General features: G+C 51.1%; 1 protein-coding gene across 1 annotated transcript; it reads left to right on the forward strand.

Moving 5' to 3' along the window:
• The first annotated feature begins 6,992 nt into the window (after positions 1–6,992).
• On the forward strand, positions 6,993–7,943 carry LOC136116122 (olfactory receptor 14J1-like). The gene has a single exon (XM_065862333.2). The coding sequence runs from the start codon at positions 6,993–6,995 to the stop codon at positions 7,941–7,943; it is 951 nt and encodes a 316-aa protein (XP_065718405.2).
• The last annotated feature ends 2,442 nt before the right edge of the window (positions 7,944–10,385 follow it).

The raw sequence follows: 10,385 nt of genomic DNA on the forward strand, positions 1-10,385 counted from the left end.
ACCATCGACTGACCCTTCACAACCACCATTTCAAGCACTGACCTCTCACCCCAGCTCAGAGTTCTTTGCCCCTCCATGCAATTACACTGAATGAGTAGATCAGAGGTTCATGTTTGCCTTGTACAGATGAGATGTGAGCATGCACATCATGTACGTGAGTTGACATGAACTTGAGTCAGCAAAAACACCATCAGCTATTTCTTGTGGTTCCATGAAGACCTGTGTGACAGACAGTTTGTTGAGGTGACATCATGTTGGGACTAGCATCCCATAAGGAACCATCAGAAAGCAGCACTGGGATGTGTTTCCGTGAACGAATTTCCCAATCAGAACCTGCAAAGAACACTGTCCTTGCAGCGCAGACACTCTGGAGCCTGCACAATTAGTTGAGTCTTCTTTTAACATCTGCTCAAGACTGTTACATCAAGTGTCCTTTAGCTGAACTTTGCTCCTTATACGCTCCTTATAATACTAAAATACACATCTGTAGGATGGGAGCCCCAGGCTCAGTCTGGGACCCTTCCTCAACAACCAAGCATGGTGATAAAATGATTATGTAACCAACATACCAATGTGTAAAGATTTGGCTCTTTAGGACTGCTGGGAGGGTCTGAATGTAGGGATAAGATTTTGGATATAATAGATCTGGAGGCTGGTGAAGGAAAGAATTGGAGACACTGGCTACAGGTGGTGAGGGCCATGGGGAGGTGGCTCTGATGCCATGTCAGCTCCTGATGTTTGTTCATCACCAGAATGGCTGAGCCCTGACCCCTGGGACCTGGTAGATCTTTCTCAAATGTTTTTCAAGGCTTTGCCTATGGACAGTGTGTTTTGTATTTTGGGTGTGGGTTTTATGTGAACTGCTGTTGCTTTACCTGCAAGGCTCTGGTTTTCTGTGGAGTTGGAAATGCCTGTGAGTTCCTCACCACTCATCCAGCTTCTTTCATACACCTGGCAATGGTCACCAATCACCTCAATGTCCCAGTCCCAAACTTGCTTGAATCCTCTATTTGGATCCATACCCATCACTCCAGGAGGTTCATGCATCCACCAGGCTCATGGGTGATTCCTGAGGACCATCCAAGTGTGGGCAGTGTGAGAGAGGAGCAGAGCAGGGTCAGCTCATGGGCCATGACTGAGCACAAACACCCCAGCAGCAGCCATTCCCCATCTCCCAGGCACAGCCAAGCTCACAGCATGCAAATGTCACTGCCATACATGAGTAGCCCAAGAGAGGCCTTTCTTCCTTCCATATTCCCAGGAAAATCTTTCTCCCATTCCTCCTCCACCTGCAGACATCAACTGCTTTCCATTTCTGGGCTCAGACATGGCTGGAAGGGTTCGCTGAAGCCATCAGCCATCTCATTGCTTCTCCCTGACATGCCCTGACCGTCTCCCACACCTACACATGGCCAATCACGGCTGCTCAGGGCCTTCCGCTCTTCAGAAGAAGCCTTGAGCTTCTTGGTTCTTCCTGGTGCTTGTTATAAACTTCCTCGCTCTTTCCAGAGTTCATGATGAGCTTTCTTGTCCATAACAGCTCCTTTATGACCGTGTCTTACTAAATGGTTGTCTCTTTATGATCATTTGTGCAGAAAGGGCAGTCACGTGACAGCACCCAATATCTCAAACTTGATGCTGAGTAAAATGCCGTAAAGACCTGATGAGTTCCCCCTGTGTCTGTGTCTCTCCTGGAAGGAGTCTGTCCCGAGAAGGGGATCCAGCTCCTGTCACTCTCTGCAGAGGCACATGAGCAGTGTCCATGCACCTGGGGACACAAAGGGTGACGTTTGCCAGACCACCCTTCATCTGAACCACTTAGATGTGTGCTTGTGGATGAGGTTTGAAGCCTTATAGTGCCAATACCTGTTTAATTGTTATTGCGAGAGGGGCTTCCACAGATGCACGGTTCTATTTTACAGATATTTAAATATAAGCATATTAAACTTTTTTTTTTTTGTTTAAAAACTGACATTCCTAGGCAAATTACACAAACACTTGAAGGATTATTGATGCTTTTTAACATGATTATCCACAGAAGGCCACCAGTTTTGCATCTCAGGAACTGGGATGCCAGAGTTCAAAGGCAGGATGGTTTGGGCTCTATGCTGGGATCTGGAAACTGAAACGTGCTCCCATCTCCCAACCCCCTGCCCTCCTCAGTGATGTGTGAGACATTCTGTCAGCGAGGGCTGAACTCACAGTCATGACCAGTATCTTATGGCCAACTGCAGCCAATGGTGTCCTGCCAGCTCAGGACTGGAGCTTCCATTGCTGGAGGTATTTAGAAGAATTGGAGATGTGGCACTGAGGGATATGGTTTAGTGGTGATCTTGGCACTGTTTGATTTACAGTTGGACTCCATGTTCTTAAGGGTCTTTTCCAGCCTCAATTATTCTATGATTCTATGATTTGGGTTGGAACCATTTCAATTCCATCACCTCCAGCTTCCCTCAGAGGCTGCTGTTGTGTGGCACAACTGTCCTGGCTCTCCAGGCAGGTTGGGCATTGGTTTGGTGCCTGCATTGGCAGTTTTCCCCTTCCTGGGGTAAAAGGCTGTTGAGGAGAGACAGTTGTAGAGGTTTGGGTCACAGGGGTTTGGAGCAATCCTTTCAAAATCTGAGCAGGCTGGGCTTTGGTACAAAGGCACAAAGGAAGCCAGAATCTTTATGTGGTGTGCACTGACACACACTGTCACCTGCATTTCCAGTCTCTGCAGTCCCAGCTGTGCAGCAGAGTCTGGAGTTCTGAGCTCCCTTCATCTGCCCTGTGTGACACGTGGAAAATGGAACTACCCCAGTCAAATGGCTGGTTTTGATTATCTTCACAGCCTGAAGCACCACACGGGTCAGCAGACAAGCCAGGATACCCAAAATATCCTCAAATACCCTTCACTTACAGCTTGGGTGTTTGTTGGCATCTCAGCAGACATGGCATTCGGATTCCTGGGTTCAAGGAGCTGGTCAAGTGCCTTTTCAACATTTCTGTAATGATGGCTTTGCTGCCTGGCTGATGTGCAGACTCTGTACATGGATGCTGACACCTCTTGAACAACCTGCTCTGAAAGGATGAACAAGGTGGGCATGAGGACAGCAAAAAAGAAGAACCTGGGTGGGGGTAAAGGAAAAGGGATGTACAAGTTGTGGTCGGGGCGGTTTGGGGGCACTTGGAAAGCAGCCCTGGACCTTCTCTGAATTATTCCTGTGGTCAGGGAGAACCTGAAAGCTGTCTCTAAATTGAAAACATGAAGGGGATGAAAGGACATTGACATTCAGGCTGGATGGGACCTCAGCAGGTTTCTTGACCAACCTCCTCCTCAAAGCAGGGTCAGACCAGATTACTCAGGGCTTGATCCAAACACATCTTGGTCACTTTCTGGGGTAGAGTGGATGCACACACCTGGGAAACAGCTTCCAGTGCTTGACTGTCCTCAGGAATGGAAAGTTTCTCACTGTCTATAGCAACTTTTCAAGCCGTAGCATCCAGATTGCTTTTTCCTCTCTTGTTACACACTAACACAGACCATAATATACTGCCTTGGGCACAAGAATGTTGAGGGGGATGATGCTGAATTCCTTGCTGACTTCCAGGTAACAGACCATCAATGTTCTTCCCACGTCCACAACCCTGTCCTTTCCTCACAGAAAGCAAAGAGGATGGACAGACACGACCTGCCCTGGGTAGACCCCGTCACCTTCTCTTCCAGACACCCAGAAATGGGGTCCCAGTGGACATGTTCTGGGGCACAGCCCTTAGTTCCCCTGCTCACCCATTGGCCATTCTGAAAAGTGCACACACTGTGTGAGAGCTGCCAGTGCTCAGGGAGTCCCCCCAGTCTCCACGAGCTTTCCAAGATGGTGGAGAGTGGTCTCCCTGTGACATCGTCCTGCTGTCTCAGCTCCTGGGATGCTGCCCCTGCTGTCCCATAGACTGGAAAGGATTGTGTTAGTTCCAGTGACCCCTGACTTGATCCCCATCCACTGCTGGTTGTTCTGCCTCCAGTCACAGAGAACTGGGAGACCTTGGTAGTGAAGAGGGAAGACAAGACACACTGAGAATATCACTTCTCTCCCTTCTTAAATTAATCAATGGCCACACAGGGTCTTTGTTTCTCTTTTAACTGTTCCTGCAGTAGTAACAGTTCTTGAATCGCCTTACAGGTCTGGACTGAGTTCTGATCTAGGCTGTTCTGTGCTTGGAGGCTGCTGTCCTTGCAGACCAGATGAACTCACTTCTGCCACCCTGCCTGGCAGTTCATTCCACCCGTGTCACAGCTCTTTCTGCAGCACTGACAGCTCCAGCTCCCCAGTCAGGTCCCTGGCTGAGGACATTGCCTCACATCTGGGCTGAACCACCCCAGCTGTGGCACCAGCCCAGCTCTGACCTGCCACAAGAAACCTGGTACCAAGTGTCCAAGAGCCCATGTGTGCAAAGGCTTTGCCTCAGAGCACAGACATGACATGGTCAAAGATTGATGAATGTCTCTCTAGGCCTACGAGTATAAAACCAGAATAAAATGCCTAAAGTCATTCAACTGAAGATATTCCTCCTTTAGCTTTGAGGAATTAGATACTTTGCTGTGAGATTCCTTATGTCCTGTCTAATGATGGGACAAGAAAATATGATTCTCACAGTGATTTATTTTTAAAAACTAAATATACAGTGCTGTAAAGAAGTGTCTCTGAAGAGGAGAGAGAATCAACATCACTGATTACTTCAACTTTGAAGTTGTGCCCCTGGAGCCCCAGGGGCATGTGGAGGGAGCCCAGAGGGGACAGAGAAAGGGACATGAGGGGCTGCTCCTGTGCTGCTGAGCTGGGCTGGGCTCCTGGGACAGAGGGAGCTCCTGGCAAGCGGCAGCGCTGCAGAGAGACAGCTCTGCCCAGGAGCAGCTCCTCTGCACAGCGCAGCAGGGCTGAGGGCTCTGCCTGCAGCACCGAGGGGACAGGAGCCAGGCAGAGAGAGGGGAAAGGCAATGTAGGTGGTTCGTTGCTGAGGGCTCATTGAGAGACAAATCTTCACAGTCCTTACACGGTGAGTGTCTGGCTGTAGGACAATGCAGCTGCATTTCCTGGAGGGAGACCCTAAAGATGATACATCCCACAATTTACAGCACCTGTCAAGTCTCTCTCACAGTATCTCTGTTGTAGAGAAGAACACACTCCAGAGCAGGGCTTCCCTGCGGCATCATCAATGGGAAAGGGCATCATGGCACCTTCTGCTGAGGGTGACTGCAGGGGGAGCACCCAGGGGTTCCCAGGGCTGTCCTGCAGAGCAGGGTCCCTGCACCCCAGGGCTGTGCCGGGGCAGGGACTCTGCCACCTGCCAGGGTCAGTGCTCAGCCTGCCTGGGGAGATTCCAACAACAAGGAGGGGAGAAGATGTGAGTGGAAGGATCAAACCCTATTAGGGCAGAAAAGATGCTTCTGCTGTGGAGAGGGTGCTGTGTGGGTCAGAGTTGCTCACAGCTCCAGATCACTCCCAGGATTTTTCCAAGGGGATGCCTCAAGGACAAGATCAGTGCAAGGATTACCAGACAGATAAGGAGCTTTCCTGAGCCTGTCTTTTCAGTTTCCTCTCTCAAGGGGTGTGGGGTGCAGGAAAGGAGAAAATGAAAATGAGCCCTCCTGCTTAAACAAGTCACTGAGACTCCTGAACTGCAACTCTGAGTGATCAGTACATCTGCCAGAAGGCTCATAACATCCCTTCACCACCCCTCTGCCTGTGCACAGCACCTGCATCACCTTGGTTGGACCCCTCAGCCTAGTCTGAAGTGTCCTGTTTTCCAGCCTGCAAACAGGAAGATGCCCCCAGGCAGTGCCCTGTGAACAGGCAGGACCTGTAGTGCCAGGGGGAGGGCAGAGAGGGTGGGATGGGGTCTGTGAGCACTGACAGGGAAGAGACATGGACAGGGAAACACCTCCCAGGGGGAGAATCTCCGGGCAGCAGGGGAATGATCTGAAATGAGAGGAAACTGAACCCAGAATTGTTATGGGAGGGAGAACAGAGGAAAGACCCTGTGATCCCCTGCAGTGCTGATCCCTCCTGTGAGCAGCCCCCTGGCCTCCTGTCCCACCCAGCAAAGCCTTTGCCCTCAGGGCCGGGGGCTCCAAGGCATGAAGCAGCTCCTGTGCAGCCAGAGCTCCAGTTCCTCTGCAGAGCACAGGGGCTGAGAGCAGCTGCCCGGCAATGTTGGTGTCTGGGAGGTGGCTGCACAGCTGGGAAGGGTGACGCTGTCTGAGTGCCCGGCTGCCTCTACCCTGGCCTCTCTCACACCCACCCTCACCGCATCGTCCTTCTTACTCCCCTGCTCTGGGTCACTGCTCTTGGGATCTTGTTCTTGCTCTCAGGCTCTCTGGGGATGGCAGTTTCAGCTGCAGAGTCACAGCCTGATCTTGTGGGTCCTTTCCTGCAGCTGTGTCCATGGGAACAGTTGTCCCAGCTTTGCTCTGACCTGTGGGGTGTGGGCAATGCAGCCTGTGGGGCTGGGGAATGAGCTGAGTCTCCCTGAATCAAATGCCATCATTAGGACCCTTGTGTGTTTCGCTGAGGTTTCCTTCCAGAAGTGAGGTTCCATCCAGGATGGAAACCTGTCCTACAGCATCTGTGTGTTATCTGAAAGCCCCTCAGAGAAATGCAGAGATGCTGCAACCAAGAAAATGCTTTTTAGGAAAGGATGAGACTTGTTTTGGTTCCATCCGACAAAGCTGAACCCCAGTACTGTCCCCTGCCCCCCGTTCCCATGTCCCCTGCTGCAGAGCAGGGCTGACTCCTCGACAGCCAGCGGGTACAGGCCCTGCTCCTCATAGCACCTCCAGACAGCACCACCCAGGGCTCAGACACAGAGTTGGAGGAAGGTCTGGGAAAGGACAAGGGGGTGTAGATGAGGGGGAGGGTGTATGAGAAATAGCTTTGATTTTGCTCAGAGAAGTCTCCCCTAACTTGTCACTGGCTTTTCTTCTTTGGTCAGTGTCCTATGTCGAGAGGCAGCAAATGTCCAACAGCAGTTCCTCCCAGTTCCTCCTCCTGCCGTTCGCAGACACACGGGAGCTGCAGCTCTTGCACTTCTGTCTCTTCCTGGGCATCTACCTGGCTGCCCTCCTGGGCAACGGCCTCATCATCACCACCATAGCCTGGGACCAGCACCTCCACACCCCCATGTACTTCTTCCTGCTCAACCTCGCCCTCCTGGACCTTGGCTTCATCTCCACCACTGTCCCCAAGTCCATGGCCATTTCCCTCTGCGACACCAGGGCCATCTCCTACACAGGATGTGCTGCACAGGTCTTTTTTTTCTTTTTCTATGCTACAGGAGAATGTTCTCTTCTCACCATCATGTCCTATGACCGCTACGTTGCCATCTGCAAACCCCTGCACTACGGGACCCTCCTGGGCAGCAGAGCTTGTGTCCACAGGGCAGCAGCTGCCTGGGCCACTGGGTTTCTCAATGCTCTGCTGCACACGGCCAATACATTTTCACTGCCACTGTGCAAGGGCAATGCCCTGGACCAGTTCTTCTGTGAAATCCCCCAGATCCTCAAGCTCTCCTGGTCACGCTCCTACCTCAAGGAAGTCAGGCTTCTTGTGCTTAGTATATCAGTAGTATTTGGGTGTTTTGTGTTCATTGTGCTGTCCTATGTGCAGATCTTCAGGGCCGTGCTGAGGATCCCCTCTGAGCAGGGACGGCACAAAGCCTTTTCCACCTGCCTCCCTCACCTGGCCGTGGTCTCCCTGTATGTCAGCACTGGCATATTCACCTACCTGAAGCCCCCCTCTATCTCTTCCCCATCCCTGGATCTGGTGGTGTCTGTTCTGTACTCGGTGGTGCCTCCAGCCGTGAACCCCCTCATCTACAGCATGAGGAACCAGGAGATCAAGGATGTCCTGTGCAAACTGATGACTGATATTTTCCTGAAGCAAGTCTTCTCGTCAGCTTCTGCATAGCAGTTATAGAACAATTCATTGTATTACATCTTCTCTTTTTGTGTGGTTTGTTTGTTTCTTTGTTTGTGCTTTGTTTTTCTACTTTAATTTTGCCTTTTTTTTTTTTTTTGTGATGGTGGTTTAGTTTTAGTCACTAGAATATTGTCATCCCCTTTGTAATTCACTCTCTTATGTGCCTTTCTGTCTGACTGGATTTTTAAATAAAGAGTTGGTTTTATGTGTTTAACCATAACAACGGCCACCACAAATATTTGGGAATATTTCCTGAAATCCTTACTCCAAGGTACTTTTGGAGCTGCAGGGACAGTTTGTGCGTTTGTACGGAAGGAAATGAAGTCCAGGTACAGCAGTGTCACTGGGGAGCACCGTCTCTGGATCTTCAGGTGCTGGTTTTTTTTTACTTCCACAGTTTCCTTCCCACCCCTTGTGTTGGTTCAAGGCTTGAGTGCTCTGGCAGCTTGGTCACCATCCTGCTGTGTGTGAGACCTGTAACCGCAGGGAAGGACAGGCAATGGGCACTGCTGTGACAGAGCTGGCATGCATAATGAAGGGTGATCTCCTCAGGGCAGTGCCTGTATGTTTATGTGTTTTTACAGAGTTTCTCTCAAGAAAAGCCCAAGAAAGTTGCGCACAGATGCAAACCCCATTGTACAGCTGAGCAGTGTGTGTGTGCAGGGCTGGCACACAGCAGTGTCCCCTCACAGCCAGGCCTCCTGCCAGAGACCTGCAGGACCAGCAGAGCAGGGTACGACTGGTGCCCGTGTGCACTGGACACCCCTTTGGAAGGAGCCTCAGGTCAATCATCATGCACTGGCCCCTCAGGACTACCATTTCTAACCCTGGCCTCCCACCTTAGCTCAGAGAGGTTGTTCTTCTTTCCATGAAGATACATTGAATGAATAGGTCTGAAGTCCATGTTGCACTGTACAGGTGAGTTGTAAACATGCACATCATGTATGTGAGGTGAGATGAACCCAAGCGAGCACAAATGCCATCAGCTGTTCCTTGGGGGTACCATGAAGGCCTGCTTCTTTGAACTGGGATCTTCTTACTTGAACCAAGGTCCATGTGTCCATTCCTCATGATGTGGGAAATCTGAGGTGAGTACAGAGTATGTGACACACCAAAGGGATGAGATACTTCCCATCGTTTGAGTGTCGTACCAGGAGGCCAGAGGGACACTGTGACTCCTGCCTCTGTGTGAAAAAGGGACAGACTCAGTCTCTGAACATCCCTGGGTGCATAAGGAGTCCAGGAGGGCAGCTCAGATGCGGATGCTTGATGGAACCCTGATATTTTTGTTTGTGACTCGAGGAACAAACCCCGTTGGATCAATGAGATTCATCTCAGCTGCCTTGGACAGGATCATTGCAAGTGCTCCAGTCTGCTACGTCACCCTTAGCCATGATTCCGGATTGTGCTCTCAAATGTGTCATAGAAACCAGAATGATTCTGGGGTCTTCAGAAAATGCAGACCCATCTTGAAGTAGAGCAGGAATAGGAACTCGGACAATTACAGGCTGGCCACCCTACCTCCCTCCCTGGGAAGGGGATGGGACATGTGGTCCTGAAGCCATTTCCAGGAATGTGAAGGACAAGGAAGGGACTGCTGAACCCAAATGGACAGGGGAAAGAAAGGCATGTTGTGTACAGGGTGTTTGCAAAGCTCAGCCATGGTCTCCTTCTGGCCAGAGTGGTGCTGATGGGGCTCAAGAAGTGGATGCTGGGTGGGATGTTGGCTGGGTGGGAAGCTGGCACAAATATCATCAGTGGTACAAAGTCCTCCATGCAGCCAGTTTCTGGTGTCATCTCTCAGTGATCAGCACTTGGGGAACACTGTTGAACATCTTTATTCTCCCCTTCTATGATATGTCATAGAAGATGACACAGAGCATGAGAAATCACCCAAAAGGAGCAGGAGATCAGTCCATCTCCTTGTGTTTCAAGGAACAGAGCATGAGAGTGGAGACACATCAGTCAATGTATGGAAATACCGGGGTGAGAGCAAGGGGAGGAAGCAAGATGGGTGTTTACAGCCCGCAGGGAAACAGAAGCAGCTGTGGGACAGTGTAGGACAACCTGTGGTGGAGATGGCAAAGGGCACTGGCAAGGCTGGATGTCACCAAGAGGACCCAAGTCTTTGTCCCCTTGGCTATGGCCATCGCCTCTGCCACCAAGGCCTGTGAGAAGACATGTTGTCCTGCGGCACTGGCGCACCTCATGGCCTCCTTGCACACCCCCAGGAAGGCTGGGAGCTGTCACACCATTGTCCTTCACTCAGCACCACACAGCCCACATCCCCCTGGCCCAGGAAGAGCCCTGAGCAATGTGTGAGCGACAGGATCTGCCTTCCCAGGGGCTGGGGGTCAGGCCTTGGCCTCTGTGCTTCACCCAACAAAACCAGGGTTTTCTCAGCACCTCAGCTGCCTGCACATTTCCCTT

The sequence above is a fragment of the Patagioenas fasciata genome, assembly GCF_037038585.1.
Source record: "Patagioenas fasciata isolate bPatFas1 chromosome 6 unlocalized genomic scaffold, bPatFas1.hap1 SUPER_6_unloc_3, whole genome shotgun sequence".
Lineage (NCBI taxonomy): Eukaryota > Metazoa > Chordata > Aves > Columbiformes > Columbidae > Patagioenas > Patagioenas fasciata.

Excerpts from the sequence above, each read along its gene's own strand:
- LOC136116122 (XM_065862333.2), top strand. The coding sequence starts at position 6,993 with ATGTCCAACAGCAGTTCCTCCCAGTTCCTCCTCCTGCCGTTCGCAGAC.